The sequence below is a fragment of the Dicentrarchus labrax genome, unplaced genomic scaffold, assembly GCF_905237075.1.
Source record: "Dicentrarchus labrax unplaced genomic scaffold, dlabrax2021, whole genome shotgun sequence".
Lineage (NCBI taxonomy): Eukaryota > Metazoa > Chordata > Actinopteri > Moronidae > Dicentrarchus > Dicentrarchus labrax.
Genome location: NW_026136721.1, coordinates 13,072,384 through 13,088,157, shown reverse-complemented (window position 1 = coordinate 13,088,157; position 15,774 = coordinate 13,072,384). Strand labels below are relative to the sequence as shown.

General features: G+C 41.2%; 2 protein-coding genes across 2 annotated transcripts in view; one reads left to right on the top strand and one right to left on the bottom strand.

The window, feature by feature from the left end:
- Window positions 1-21: 21 nt before the first annotated feature.
- LOC127354664 (probable ATP-dependent RNA helicase DDX17) lies at window positions 22-8,464 on the top strand. Its single transcript, XM_051384731.1, has 13 exons — window positions 22-321; window positions 1,286-1,445; window positions 1,674-1,770; window positions 2,102-2,235; window positions 2,498-2,563; window positions 2,748-2,889; window positions 3,432-3,592; window positions 3,705-3,877; window positions 4,021-4,131; window positions 4,263-4,324; window positions 4,596-4,655; window positions 6,823-7,059; window positions 7,205-8,464. Exons 1-13 carry the CDS (start codon window positions 269-271, stop codon window positions 7,699-7,701), a joined length of 1,953 nt encoding a protein of 650 aa, XP_051240691.1. The 5' UTR covers window positions 22-268; the 3' UTR covers window positions 7,702-8,464.
- A 1,308-nt stretch (window positions 8,465-9,772) lies between these two features.
- LOC127354663 (ADP-ribosylation factor-binding protein GGA1) overlaps window positions 9,773-15,774 on the bottom strand; it is a 10,323-nt gene continuing 4,321 nt past the window's right edge. Inside the window, exons 8-17 of the mRNA XM_051384730.1 lie at window positions 15,452-15,589; window positions 15,278-15,359; window positions 15,051-15,161; window positions 14,775-14,918; window positions 14,371-14,414; window positions 13,939-14,114; window positions 13,557-13,828; window positions 13,273-13,442; window positions 12,582-12,692; window positions 9,773-11,806 (exon numbers count right to left, since the gene is read on the bottom strand). Coding sequence (XP_051240690.1) covers window positions 11,696-11,806; window positions 12,582-12,692; window positions 13,273-13,442; window positions 13,557-13,828; window positions 13,939-14,114; window positions 14,371-14,414; window positions 14,775-14,918; window positions 15,051-15,161; window positions 15,278-15,359; window positions 15,452-15,589 — 1,359 coding nt within the window. The 3' untranslated portion in view covers window positions 9,773-11,695. The remainder of the gene's footprint in view (window positions 11,807-12,581; window positions 12,693-13,272; window positions 13,443-13,556; window positions 13,829-13,938; window positions 14,115-14,370; window positions 14,415-14,774; window positions 14,919-15,050; window positions 15,162-15,277; window positions 15,360-15,451; window positions 15,590-15,774) is intronic.

Sequence of the window (15,774 nt, the reverse complement as noted above, 5' to 3'; positions counted from 1 at the left end):
TACTAGTTGGAGATACGTCGCTAAAGAGGGCAGGGAGGGACGGTGCGACGCGGTGACCGTTTAGCTACGTGACGCACACAACATTTGTTTACTAAAATCCTTATTTAAGCGTACTTTTAACATACATATAGTTTTTTAATCGTAAATCGCGGATATTGTGTTACTTTGCACGTTATAACTGCGCACGACGTAAACAAACCGGTGTCAAACGTTATAAACACTGCGGAGACGATAGTAACGTTGTAAGTTAGTTTGTTTCTTCGCCAAAATGAGAGGGGGTTCCTCCTACGGTGACAGAGACAGGGACCGTGGACGAGACAGGTCAGTTCATACATTGGAACAACACATAACGTTACTTATTTACCACAGCAGTTGCATAATGTGTAGACATTACAGCTAGTTTGACCCAAAGCCATATGGTTGTTTTCAGTTCCCTCTGCAGTGTGCAGATAAGTGCCACAGGAACAAAAACTAACAAACAAACCTCCCCAAGGCCTCTCTTCAGGTTGTTGGTGCTTTCACTGTAGAGTTTGTACTAAGTTATATATCACAGAGTATTTATACAAGTGTAACATTAGCCCTGACCTTAAGGTGGCGCCAGGGTAAAGGTTGTGTTATAGACTGGAGTGCAAACATTTACTGGGCAGGACTTACAATATGTTGTCCTGATGGTGGCGCTAAAGGTGAGGTCACAGAGTCACCAATATTACTGTATTTGTGTGTGAAAATGTCGCAGTAACATGTTATAGCCGCACCAGTCAGTTATCTGAGTCTGCAGACTGAGCTGAGCATTATCTCTGGTATGTTGTCATCATTGCAATTGGTTGATTGTACACACACTAAGTGCACATTATAATATTAAATTGCAAATTGGTAGGTCTAGGTGTATGTGTGCAGTACAAAACTACTTTTATATAGTAAAATATAAGAACAGATAGATAAATGTCTGCAAGTAAATATAGGACAGTTAGGCTTGGTAAATTGTGTATAACTTAATAACACTTTATAACAGCTGCAGACTCATAGAGAGCTCTAATAAAGCAATCCACATACATAACGTTGTGCTCTTAACTTAAATTAATAATAATTCTGCAAGTAAAATGAAGTCTAGGCACATGGATTCAGCCGTAAAAACACTGGTCACAGATAAACCTACAAGACAGAGAGAAATGATTATCACATGACCTCTTTGGTGAAGCTAGCCCCTGCGGTGTTGTTACAGTAATGCTGCAGCCAGCCTTGCTGATTCCCCTGTGCTCATTGTGTCTGGACCCTAATCTTTCAGGCCACGGTTTGGGGCCATGGGCGGACGCAGTGGACCCCCACCAATGAAGTTTGGGAATCCCGGTGAGCGCCTCCGCAAGAAGAGGTGGAACCTGGATGAGCTGTCAAAATTCGAGAAGAACTTCTACACTGAACACCCTGAGGTCCAACGCCTTAATCAGGTAAACCTTTGTTGTTCTCTCTCTTCCTGACACTCACAAACAATATTGATACACAAGGCAACAAACATTTAAATCCATAAATGATGAAAACATACAGCCATGCCTCATAATCATATTTCTTTAAGTCAGAGTAATTTCAGCAGAAGGTAATCTAGAAAATGTGAATTTACACACCACTTCACCAAATATATGTTTCCTCTTTTTTCTCTTGTTGGCTGTTGTATCCAGTATGAAGTGGAAGAGTTTCGCAGGAAGAAGGAGATCACCATCAGAGGCTCTGGCTGTTCAAAGGCGATCACCGGCTTTCACCAGGCACAGTTTCCTCGTTAGTAAACCTTACATTGCTTAACCTAAGACGTTTGCACAAACAATCTCTGGGAAACATTAGCATATACAATAAATAATTCATTCACTAGCTTCAGCATCTAGGGATTTCAAAATATCCTTTTTGTTTTGAATCCCCTTGCTTTTTTTAATTTAGGCAAAACTATACAGCTGTTAGTGAAATGTGTTTTACGAGGACAACTGATATGTTTACAAGAAGGAAATATTTTCAGGGCTTGTCCTTCTGATGGAAAGACTCAAAGATAGAAAACCAAAGCAACAGTCCAGCAGTGTAACTGTCTAGATGATTGTCTCCCTCTTTCTTCGGGCAGAGTATGTGATGGATGTGCTGATGCAGCAGAACTTCAAGGAGCCGACAGCGATCCAGTCTCAGGGCTTTCCTGTGGCCCTGAGTGGCAGGGACATGGTGGGGATTGCACAGACTGGCTCCGGAAAGACACTGGCTGTAAGACTGCCTGATGATGATCACACACTAGTTGACGTTCAATTGGCAAAGTTTACATAGCACGTTTCACAGGATACAAATTGCTGGCAAATAGTATGATAACAAATGGATATCTGGAACAGCATTATAACTGCACAGGGGCAAAGTTAGATAATTTAAGAGAGTCTAACTAATGTGTTTTTTAAAGGGATTCATAGGAGAAAGAATGATACGATAGTAGGACAAGTATTTAGTTGTCTTTTGTTTTTTTTGTTCCCTGCAGTATCTTCTTCCTGCTATTGTACACATCAACCACCAGCCATATCTGGAGAGAGGAGATGGCCCAATTGTAAGTGCAAATTCCATATTTGTTATTATGTTAGAACCTTAATAGTATGATAGTACCTTAGTAGTATGATTTAGGAATGCTGGCTGTGATTTAGGGCACAGCTAATGGGATTCTAACAAATAAAATAAACAAATTAATAGTGTTTGTATAAACTTCCTCATTCCTCTTCATCCTCTCTTCACAGTGTCTGGTGCTCGCCCCAACCAGAGAGTTGGCTCAGCAGGTTCAACAGGTCGCATATGAGTATGGGAAATCTTCACGTATCAAAAGCACTTGTGTCTATGGTGGAGCACCCAAAGGACCACAGATTCGAGACCTTGAGCGGGGTGGGTATGGTTGTAGACTGGCACATGCAATGGATTATTCAGAATAGTTTGAAAATCAAAACCTTTTTTACAAAAAATCCTCTCCAGGATAGACTTTCTGAATACGTTCCTGGCTTCCAAGAGGTGGGGAACTAAATTGACTTTGATAACTGAACAGCAAAATGTAGCACAGGGTTTGAATTTAATCAACATATTTAATTCATGGAAAAACACAAATGAACTATATACACACAATCAGACACACACACACACACACACACAAACACACACACACACACAAACATACAACACACACACACACACACACAAACACACACACATACACTCACATGACAGATGTGCGACTTACACAGCTGCTTCCTGGTATTTTAGCCCACACTGCATTTCTCTGTGAGGTGTGAGAGTATGGTCAGTAAATGTAAAAGGCATAGTGTTTTATGAATAACAACCTGAACACAGCTATTGGGAAAATGTTCTGCCCAAGCATCTAATAATGTGTCTTTTGTATCTTTTTTGTTGTTGTTGATTTGGTATGACTCTAGGTGTTGAGATCTGCATTGCCACACCTGGCCGCCTCATTGACTTCTTGGAGAGTGGGAAAACAAACTTGCGGCGCTGCACCTACCTAGTGCTGGATGAGGCTGACCGCATGCTGGACATGGGCTTTGAGCCACAGATTCGCAAGATAGTTGAACAAATCAGGGTGTGACAAAGGCTCCGTTAATGACTGCTGTTTTAAAATGATCACTGTGACTTAATGTACAAGTATCTTTCAGTAAAATCAGTTGCATTCTTTCTCTCTCTGTCTCTCTCAGCCTGACAGACAGACTCTAATGTGGAGTGCAACCTGGCCAAAGGATGTTCGGCAGCTCGCCGAGGACTTCCTGAAGGACTACGTCCAGATTAATGTTGGTGCTCTGGAGCTCAGTGCCAACCACAACATCCTGCAGATTGTCGATGTCTGCATGGAGACTGAAAAGGACAACAAGTAAGGAAAGCCAGTGAGAGGAAATCTGACCTAAAATGATATTATGTCATGGTTATCTAATTAACTGCTAACATAGTGTTACAGAACTTTAGCTCATCCTTTCACACAGTTGATGTGCTATGATCGCCTCTCCCTGTCTGCAGACTTTTTCAGCTGATGGAGGAGATAATGGCTGAAAAAGAGAACAAAACCATCATCTTTGTGGAGACTAAGAAGCGTTGTGATGATCTTACCAGGAGGATGAGGCGCGACGGGTGAGGAATTACAGTCTGTTATGACACAACATTTTGACAGTATTTCTAGGATGAATTATGCAAATTATTAATAGACAGAAGCTATTCAGAGTGTTCTGAAATCCTGCCACTTCATTGTGTTTCTTTTCTAGGTGGCCAGCCATGTGTATCCATGGAGATAAGAGCCAGCCAGAAAGAGACTGGGTTCTCACAGGTAAGAATACTTGTAATACAGTGCTACCACTTCCCTCCTGTCATTTGTTGTAGATAATTTACTTCCATAAACTGGTGTTTATCAGGCACTCTGAGGGGCAGGACATTATAAGAAAAACATTTCCCTTCTAAGCATTAGTTTTAAAGTTCCTCATCTACTATCACATGCGTTGAGGTTGAATGGAGATAATGATTTCCATCCTGCTCTTCAGTTTTTTTTTCTATATCTGTTTCTGATAATAACCATACTAATATTTTGTTTAATCCTACAGAATTTCGGAGTGGTAAAGCTCCTATACTGATTGCTACCGATGTGGCCTCTCGTGGTCTGGGTATGTCTGCTCACACATACAGTTAATGCTACATAGTATCTCACATGATTGTCTCTTTTCTCATTATTTCTGCATTGTCCTGCAAATTGTATCTTTTCCTCTAAATAATATTAAGCCTATTAAATACTTACAAATAAACAGTAATATCTATTTGCAAAGTCATCTTGACTGGTAGGTAAGTATACTGCAGATGAGACCAGCTATATCTGGCAAAGTCGAGCAATGAAATTGGGTTAATAAAATGCAATTCTAGCACAAGTGTAGAATTGTTTTCTTTTGACTATTTTCCGGTTGATATTTTGACAGTTTTTCCCCTTTTCCATAATAGATGCCACACTAGGATTTTTTCATAATGCAGATTCAAAAATAAGTACAATATGTAGTATTGCTGTCAACTAGAAGTGTGAAAATAACAAAGAAGGTTTAACCTTTTTGAATGTAGTGATGTACAATAAAACAATTCAGCACATTATGTTTAAGGATTGCCCTTACTATTATAAGCTGACAGTTTAATGAGCTGTTAAGTGCAGAATGGAGGCTTCAGGCCTTCTGGTCTTCTGGGTTCATAGTCTGTTTCTTGTTACTGCAGTTAAAAAAGCTTCCTTCATCCGGGGCTCTTTGGCACGCTGCTGCCTGAAAGGAGGGGTCTGTGGGGCAGATGCTCCTGTGCACCCTTTCTCCTTTATGCTGTCAGTGCAAATTCCACCCGTTCTTCCACATAGAGGATAATACATTGTGTAGTTGTTCCATTGATATAATTCTGCAAAATGATACGTTATGTTTTGCAGATGCATTTGAGTAGGACAGTGACAGCTGAGCTGAATTATCTCCGATCCACCAACAGGAAGGCTAGGATGGCTAATTTGATATCTATGCTATATTTGTTGGCAGGATAAATGTGAGAAGGGGGGATAAGTGAAGTGAAGTGTCTTTAACTTGCCAAAATTCCTATGACCGTATCCTTGTTCTTTTTTCCCCTCTTCTCCTCTCAGGGTTTGTCAGCACACGGCAGCTGTAACAGTCTGCGCTGCTGTCACTGCCCCCTTCGTCACGTTAAAGTAGAAGCTCGGCTAGTTTTAGAGGGATTAAAGCCCCTCTTTTCCTTCTTGAGTTACTAAGATCCCCCTGCCCAGTTTTGTCAGAGTTTGTAAATCCAACGAGCCTTCCTTGGGAGCAGCCTGAGGTGCCTGTATGTCTGCCCATCGGTCCGTCCCAAAAAAGCAGACAGACAGGGGAGAGAGTGTTAGACGGGCTCGTCTGGATCCAGTCCTGGCCAGGGTCTGAGGAGGGCCTGCAATGCAGCGAGAGCACAACAGAACCAGCCGTTGTGTGCATGTCTCTTGAGGTTTAACGGTTCTGCTCCCGTCTGGCGTTGCTGGTGTGTGGAGAAGGGTGAGGAATGACTCCTGTCTCCCTCCCCCTCAGCCCCTCCCTATAAACCAGGACTGATCAAGGGGGGACTACCTTTGTAAAAACAACATAAAGGGGGTAAGTACCTCAACACCCCTTTCTCTTAACTCCTCCATGAGCTCACCATACATTCTGGTATCTCCATCGTGCTCATATATTTTAGTCAAAAGTCCCGGCACATCGTCATTCTGTTACTCAGTGGGTTATGGCTTTCCTCTGTCATGATGGAGGGGGAAATGTAGACTTATTGATCAGCAGTGCTGTCAGAGCCCCACATCTTCTGTAATAAGAAACAGACTCCTTGTCTTCACACATTCTGACCATTAATCACATTGGTGTGAAGACTATGAAGCCTAAACATGTTTGTGTCCACCTCGATGACATGCTCACTATGTGTCAAGTGAGCGTGAAAACCTGAAGTCAAGTTCAGTTTTAACTGTATTTGATTTAAATGAGTTCAAATGGTGAAAAACTTAAATGAATCTTTGGATTAATGGATTTTTACACGATGTCTGATAAAGCAGGTAAGTCACTCTATTTGTTTGGATTTTTTTATTTCTCACCTAAACTATTATTAATAATATCTCATTTAATTTACATTTAATTAATCATATATTTATATTTATTTATTTAAATACAAACCAACAGCTCTTGAAGATGAATTAAAGTGATCAATTCTTTCACCAGAAGCTTTTTCCCCTCTTGAGATGATGATGTGGTTCTTTTCCCCATGCTGTAAAATATCTGTACCCAAAAGACGTGGAAGATGTCAAGTTCGTCATCAACTATGACTATCCCAGCTCCTCTGAGGATTACGTCCACCGTATTGGACGTACGGCCCGCAGTACCAACAAGGGCACTGCCTACACCTTCTTCACCCCAGGGAACTTGCGGCAGGCCCGAGACCTTGTCCGGGTGTTGGCGGAGGCCCGGCAGGCCATCAACCCTAAACTGCTTCAGCTGGTAGACTCAGGGCGTGGTGGAGGAGGAGGGGGTAAGAAGGACTGTCACAGTTTTTCAGCTTAATACATCACAGTCAATCATACGGTCAAATAGAAAACTTTGGTAGTTTTGAGGCCATTCTGTAGTGATAAACAGTTTAAATATGATACTGGTTTTAAAGTTGTTGTTTGTTATAGGTGGCAGAATGCGTTACCGTGACAGCAGCTCCAACAACCCTAACCTCATGTACCAGGAGGAGTGTGATCGGCGCATGCGCCCTGGTGGCGGCGGCAGCAAAGACAGCCGCAGCGGTTTCAGCCGTGACAGCCGCACCAGCCGAGATGGAGACCGCTCCACTTCCTCCACCTCTTCCTCCTACAGGGACAGAAGCCGGGAGGCCAGGAATAGCTACAACTCGGGCTCAGATCAGTACCAGAGTTATGGCGGCAGCGGGGGCTACAACTCCCGCAGTGGAGGCCAGTCCGGTGGAGGTCAGGATCATCCTAGCCAGCCTCAGGGTCAGTTTGGCCAGCCTCCTGCTCCTCCTCCTCCGTCATCAGGGGTGCCACAGCCACTGATGGCTCAGCAGTTTGCACCACCACAGCCCCCGCTCATGGGCTTTATGGGGCAACCGCCTTACCCGTTTACTTCTCCACCCCCTCCTCCTCCAGGCCCTCCACCTCCCCGGAAGTAGAACTATGAAGAAGCAGCAGAAGGTTAATTTGCGCTACTTGGTGTGTTCACAGTGTAACTTTATTTTTACTCTCAATTTCTTGTTATCAACAAGAGGCGAGGGTTTGAAAAGGCATTATCTAAGGAGGTAAGGGCTTATATTTTCGTTTTGTACCTTTAATACACACCACATGTGTGGGATGTACATTTTCCTAGAGAAAAGGAAGTTTCTCTCAACCATGTACCCTGGAGGAACAAGTTTCTTTTGTTGTCATTTCAATGAAACACTATAGCAGATTCCTCCAGTTTGTTTTCCCTCTCAAATTTAAGCTGTTGTTCACTGGCTGTATTAGGATGTGGTTAGTATGAAAACTAGGTTGCAGTAAGGGCTCAGTGCCATCACATTCCAGAGTCATGTCATTGCTTTATTAAATTTCAAAATCTTTGACTTATATTGTTTGAGGGAGAATTATGTTTTGACTAGCAGTATATTTTCTTTCTTCTGTTGCATTGATTTTGAGTTTGTGTTATTGTAAACACTGAAATAATGCATCCAAGTTGAGTCTTTTGATACCATTCAACCACTATTTTAGTTTGTTTAGTGTAATGGACTGTCACACTAGATTTAGATACATTTTATCGTGCATGTCTTTACTTTTTTCTGTCCTGTAGTAAAAAAAAACGATGTGAACTAATGCAGACACATATTCATGTAGATTGATTCCTCCTTCATTTATTGTGTTCTTTTTACAGTGCTTTCTTAATAAACAAATGAATCAAAATTGTATTTTCTCCTACTTTGCAAGTTATTAATTAAATTATTTATACATCAGGTGAAATCCCTGTACAAATGACTTTATTTGCCTTAAATACCCATTTGTAGTACATTTTCATTTTGTACCCAGCAGTATGTACATGTATGTTGCTTTTCTTGATAAATATACATAATGGAATGAAGCTTTTATTTACATTAGAAGCACAAATGGAAAACACCATTTCCTCAGTAATACATCTGTACAGGCTTCATCACAACGCTTAGTTTTGCTCTACTTTTTTGTTCTTGAAAATCTGAATCAGATCCAGTTTAATTGATTGACTCACTTTGGGTCTCAAGTTACATGTTTGTAAAGTTGTTTTCTTGTTGTCAGTCCTAGTTTATGTGGGAGGTCCAGTCTGATTCATGTCTTTCAGGCTGGACAAGAGTGACAACATTGCATGCACAGTGATCAAGTTTGATCAATAGGTTCTGTAAAGGGGTAACTCTGCAATACTTACTTCATAGCATACCCCACCTCAGTGAACACTAGAGCCAAACATGAAATAGCATGGCTACAACACACAAGTCCCCTGTCTCACGTTACATTTTTCCTAGTTGTGGGAAGGGTGCGATCGCTGCTACTCTAACTCCAGTCCAGTCAGAGCAGACAGGGATGACAAATCACAGATGAATGCTGAGTTAATACCTTCTCTGTCCAGAAGGAAGAGCTTCAGTTTGTGTCATCATCATCATCCCCCCACGCCTTGTAGAAGAAGCCAGACGGGACTAATTTTAGCATCTGCTGATAATGCTTCTCCAGTCAGAGAATGTGCCACTGTACACCCTAAAGACGATGATATGGACACAATAGAGGCTGCAATAAACATAAAACTTTAGTATGTGTGGTCTTGCACGAGATAAATCTGATCTGAATCTGACGCTTTCAATGCATAGTTCACAGTACATCATGCTAGGAGCTCAAATGTTCATTATTTACAATGTGCTTGAGACATGAAGGACTGAAGGTGGAAGGTTACTGAGGCTACTTCTTCTGTGTCATTATTGCTTTCTTCCTTCCAGTCCTAAACAAGTTAGACATGTAAATGTATCTCTGTGGAACTGAAATAACTGATTTATATTATTACAAATCAATGGCACTATGTGATGACTGCTGATGTGGGTTAATCTACAATATGAAATGTAACACTGGCTTTCAAGTAGAAGTGTATAACTGAATCCATATTAATGAGTGGGTAATTCTTATATTGATCCACTATAAACTGAGTCTCCAGCTCTGTCCCGATTGTAGTTACACACATTTGGAGTTGCACGTGTATTTCAGAACCAGTCTGCCTCCAATCTCATTTTATTTTAGTCTTTATGGCCCTAAGAAATGACCATAGACCCGTGCTCCAATCATCTCAGTGACCATGGATATTGGGATTCTGTAACATCATTTCATGTGTAATTTGTTTCACAAAGTCTTTTCTAATAAGGACATGAACAAACGAAACAAAAAAACAAAAATCAAACTAGTCATTTGTATACATCTTTGTACAAAGAAAATGAAAATCAAACGTTTCATCCCAGGCACATGTGGTAGAATCAAACCGGATATCTGCAACTCAGGACTTCACATGTCCCTCTTTGGGTCAAAAGACAGTGTACTGTAAGATGGAATGGTTTCTTGTGCAAAATTTAAACAAAATAAGTGCATGAAAGTTGATTTTTAAAATAAATCTCCAAATCAAACTCCTGAGTGAAACATGAATGTCAAAAAGTGCCCCAAAAAAAAAGAAAAGTGCAGAAATTAAAAGCAAAGTTTCAGCATTTTAACGGGGGCAGAGATTTAGTGCCCTTCCTTGCTTTTTCACAGAAGACATTTTGACATGTAGGAAAAGCACAGGTCTAAATAACAAATCAATGATGGCTGAATTCCACTTAGTTGCTTCAGTTTCAGGGTCCACATACTATTCATGCTCACTGTAACACCTGAATAGAACAGATCCATCAATAATTTTATCAGTAACGTCTGTGCTTTTCCTACTGTGACAAGTCTACTGTGGAGAAGACCTGTTGTCACAGCTTCGACACATACACACACAAATCAAGTATAATTTCCCAAAGCAGCAAATATTAAAACAAAGCCAATTCTTAAAAACTATGTATCAATTCATTATGTATGCTCCAGAATTCTCCTTGTACTTTTCCAGTTGTTAAAACATTTCAGATCAACTCCTGAAACTCCTTTGACTTTGTCTCCATTGGATAAAACGCAAAACCTCAGTGTGTTAACATTACATTTAGTTTCTATGCCGCTCTGTATTTGACAGTTTTCATTAGGGGGTAAAGAGGAAATGGTTTGCTAGTAAGTTAAGCATGATAGCATTTGACTATTAAGTCCACTGCTGCTGCTCTTCATTGAACACTGAAGTAGAGCTGAAACAATTAGCCAACTAATCAATTCATCATTTGATAGGAGATGAATTTAAATTCTGACAAGTGAGTTGTGTATCGGGTTAACTACCAACTACTCCACATAACATCATAAGTTGAATACACTGGGTGTTTTGGCTGTTGGTCATACTGTAAACACATGTAAGATATCACTTTAAGCATTTCACTGCCTTAAAGTTGAACAGAAAAGTATTACTGATGGACTGACAGAAAACAATGACCTGCTGCAACCCTACTCTGAACACTGAACACACACACTGTGACGATATTCTCAATGCAGGACATTTTCGCTCACACTGTCCAAAGTTGGGAATGCATCAGACACTTGCGTTAAGTTGAGCAATGGGGTTTTGTAAACAACAGAAACAATGCGATACACCAGCTGTTACATGTAATTCACATGACATGGGACATCAAGGATTGTTAAACAGTATGTAAATCAGACAAATGCACACATTCAGTTTTTAAAAGGCTAAACTTGTTTCCCACAAAAGTCACTGCATTGAATCAATGTGTCTGACAGTTTGCTTTATAGTTTGAGTTGGACTGATTGTTGGAATAAGAAGCTGCAAAACACAGGAACACAGAGATGATTGAATAAGGACAGGAAGGCTGCGAAGGAAGGCACAAGGTAGAAGCTGGTTCCCACAACTGGTCTTGTGTCAGTTTGTATTACCAAACTGGAGTTTGACACCACTGGAGTGTAAAGAGGCCATCTTTCCTCAAGCCAGCGATGAGGGACAACTTCAACCTAAATCTAAAGGAAGCAGCAGATCACATGACAGGAGGTTGGTCGTTCTCACTAAAGGTTCCCCCAGGTGTTTGGAGGTGGGAACTGGTCCACATCACCAGATTCATCATGAGATTTGTCCCCCAGGTTGAATGTCAGCTTGTACCGCAAACGTACTTTTTCCTGAAACACAAAAAGGTTTGATATTACATTGACAGTAATGTGTATTTGCTTGAGGTCTAATAAAAGTGTTGAATGCATTACCTTCCTCAAAAAGATATTTTTTAAAAACATTGTAAAATCATACATTGTTTACATCCACGTTTGTCTTCTTTGCTGCTTTTGGTGGTGCATCACAAAGTGTGTTTGCATGTTACCACTACCAACTCTACATTAGCGGAATAGGGTGAAACCAAAGGCAGGATGTGGATTACGTCGCCCACTTGCATGTGAGTCCACGTGCACACTACCAACAAATCAAGGAGCCATTAAAAATGAGTGGTCAAAAACTCCACAGGGTACCTTTAATTTGTAAGATCACTACATGTTTATTAAGTTAATAAATGCAAAGCCTATAAAGCAGTGTGTTTCCAAAAATGACATAGTATCACAATCAATGCCAATATGCACATTTAATTTATATCTCAGACTTTTATTGTCACTAATGACCTAACAGTATAATAATGTAAACATTATCTTTTCAAGATAAAAGACTGGAAGTTAGCATAATTACCAAATATGTCCAAAAATCAACAGGGACTCATCAAAACTATGGTTAAGAAAATGTATTGGTGTGACCTTCAGATATTATAATTATTATAAACTAGAATTCTTCATTCACTTCTGAAAGTGACATTCAGGTAAATGTGATGAAAATGACCAGTAAAAGCTGATGTATCAAACAGTGATGTTGATAGTATGATATTTGTTATTTGTTGGGGGTCAAGTGGCACCGTACCTTGTATGGGTTAGCCAGCAGTAGGATCTGTGTGACGGCGGCTGGAGGCAGGATGGGATTGAAGGCTGGGAGCTCGGTGCTGGATGGAGGCTGCAGCTTCACTTTCATCACCTAGGACACAGACAATCATTGAGTCCATTGCCTGGATATTTCCTCATATTGTAATCTTCAGGGTTGTTTCTTCTTTTAGCACTATATGGGGAGTATAGTTTTTCCAGCCATATAGAACCATGTAAGATCAGACATGGTTACAGACCTGACAGACCTGTCAACTGCTTACAGTGGATGCGTTTATTGTGCAATGTTATAAAATCTGAGCAGAGACTGCCTATCCTCAGTCATCTGTAGGTGCAGCCACTGACTCTTGCTTGCAAGCATTAAAGATGGTTAGAGATCCAGCACATTGTGTCAACTTGGTACTTGATTGCCAATTTCTCATCTGCACTAGAAAAGGACTAAAATTCAGTTGCAACCACAAAACGTAGAACATTTTAGTTGAAAGATATGGTTTCCACCTGACTGAATGTTAAGACTACATGCTGCTCTAATGCTGAGGAGGTAGAGGCTTGTGTGGAGAATTCAAATGGCTGTTTTTAGGACTGGACCAGAGACCCTTTAGGTATGGGATGGTGTCCCTTTGACCACTAGGTGCATCTGTCATCAGTATGAACAGCAGACAACGTGGACCTACCTTTGGTACAGCTGCTTGAAAGCGGATGTTAGTGACAGGAATGGGGGCCGAGGACAGCATGGAGATGATTACCACCAGCACGTCCGGCCGCGATGGAGGACAGTCACGGGCAAAGGTGAACAAAACCCGGAGACTGTGTTTGTCGAATACAGTCACTGGTAATAAGTTGCCTGAAATAGAGTTTCAGAAAATGGGGGAAAATGAAACAGGATGTATGCGAAATAAAAAAGAAAATGGCACCCGTGAGCGTCACATTTGAGTCTGCTGTTATTGGTTGTGCTTACTAGGTTTGATTGATTCCAGAGGCACAGTAACGTCAGCTAGGGAGATGTTGTCGTAGGGGTCAGCAGCAGCTACTGAGACTTTCTCAGCAGCCGTGAGACTGAGATTGGAAAGGAGGAGAGTGTCAGGTTGCTCTGGATGGCCGGCCAGGCTGGACGTGGGCCCCGGAGCAGGACCAGAGGAGATGGTGGTTGCATTTGGAGCAGGTCTAGAGTTGGTGCTGGACTTCTGCAGATCTCGTAAAGTGACTCTGGATTGAGGTTGGAGCTTGTCCCTGTATGTCGAAGAAAAAAAATATTAAAACACACAAGTCCCCTGAACAAGTGATTCACCAATGCTGTGTATTAAATTAGACTTATTAACTCCAGATCCTCCATAGCATACCATTTGACCTGCTGGCTCTCTGGAGGTAGGGACTGCTGCATCAAGGTCTTCCCTAACATGTCCAGCTCTTCCATGGGTTTAGGTGGAGCAGTGGGGCCCCCTACTGGTAGAGCCTGTGGTGTTTGAACCACAGCTGGTAGCAACACTGTAGCAGATGAATCTGTGCTATCAGAGGTCTGGAAAAAAAAAACAGAGTTAAAGTTTATGTGTATAAAGAGATACTTTTTTTTTTAAATTTTATTATCAGTCTTTATGTGTAGAATACTTCTGTGATTATCTGTGATATTTTAAATAATTCTGATAGCATAAGTTTTTGCTGGTAGAAGAGTCTGTTTTGAGACTTCCACTGGGTGGTGCTAAAGATAGATGTTTTAAAATTCTACATAGAATGGCTTGAATGTGAGCAGTACAGTATCATCTTACAACTTGCACCTGAAAAGAGTTCTGAGAGTCGCAGGTTTCCGTTACATTCAGTCCTAAGAAAACAGAGACAACAAAGGTTAAGTCAATTTCATTTCAAATGTAGCTATTTATAACATTAAAACGTAATGCGGTTCAAAAACTCTTCCTCAACTCAAATAATTCACTGCTAATGTCAGAGTTTGTGACATGTTTGGCTGAATGTAGAAAGGCTGTCAATGTGTGTAGCTTTGCTGTGGTCTAGCCAGATGTGGACTGCTTCTGAGGGTGCTGGGTTTCAGCCAATGGAAATAAAGTATAACAGTGCAGACTGAGCTGTCCTCACTTTGCTGACTTGTCCTTTTTGGCTCATTAAAAAAGTTAAGCTTAGTAATCTACCTTTGTGTTTACAAGCCAGATGAGTTTTTTGAGCTTACCCAGCGACATGAGTTCATCGTCCAACAAGCTGATGCCCATGTTCTGAGTCAGGGTCTGTAGGCTGGAGGGCTCTGCGTTGGATGGTGCCGTGTTGTCTGATGCATTGAGCCCCATCAGGTCTACGAGTGCTGAGCTGCTGCTGTCTGATTTGAACAGAGAATACCCATTGTGATCTCACAGTCTACAGAAATGTTTGGGAGAATTTGTTAAATTAATTAAGCAAATCACGCTTCACAGCCATTTTTTTTTTTGCCTTGAAATACACATGCATCTACCTGGTTGTGAGGGCATGGTTATGCCATCCTTCGACACATCCTCCCCCTTAACCAGCTGCCTGTACAGGTTGATTACCTGCGTCAAGCTGTCATTGGCCTGTAAGATATCCGCTTGTAAGAAGAAAAAAGGCTAATTAGCAACACCCAAGTGGTTCCATGAAATTTGTATGGGGAAAAAAGTGACTTCATAAATGTCTTATTCTGTTGTTATATCATGTGTAACTTACCCAAGGCTTCATCACTATCCTCTGTATCACTTGCTAATCGGAATAGCGTAGGCCTCATCTTTTCACAGCGCTGGTAAAGATCCTGCAAATAGACGGATGTTACAAATGCTGAAACAAGCGGGTGGTGCAAGCAGAGTAGCTGCAGCTAGTTTTAATGTGCTGAGCTGTGCTAACTTTAATGAGCTCCTGGTTGCTCTGGGAGCAGCTCTCCTTGCTGTAGCCCTCCAGCAGCTGGCTCAGCAGGCTGACGCTTTCCTTCACCTCCTGGATGGCGTTCAACCGCTTTGATACCTTCTCCACGCGCTTTTGGTCCTGGGGAAAGATAAATAGAGTCTCATAGTGCCCAGGATCAGTAGAAGTGAACAAATATCAAAAATGCAGCATTTTTGCAGACCTTCATTTCCTGACTGAATTTGTTCACCAAGGTGATTATGACACAAGAGACATGACAGTATATAGCTTATTTTACAGTTTTAGACTAGTCTTTATCACAATAA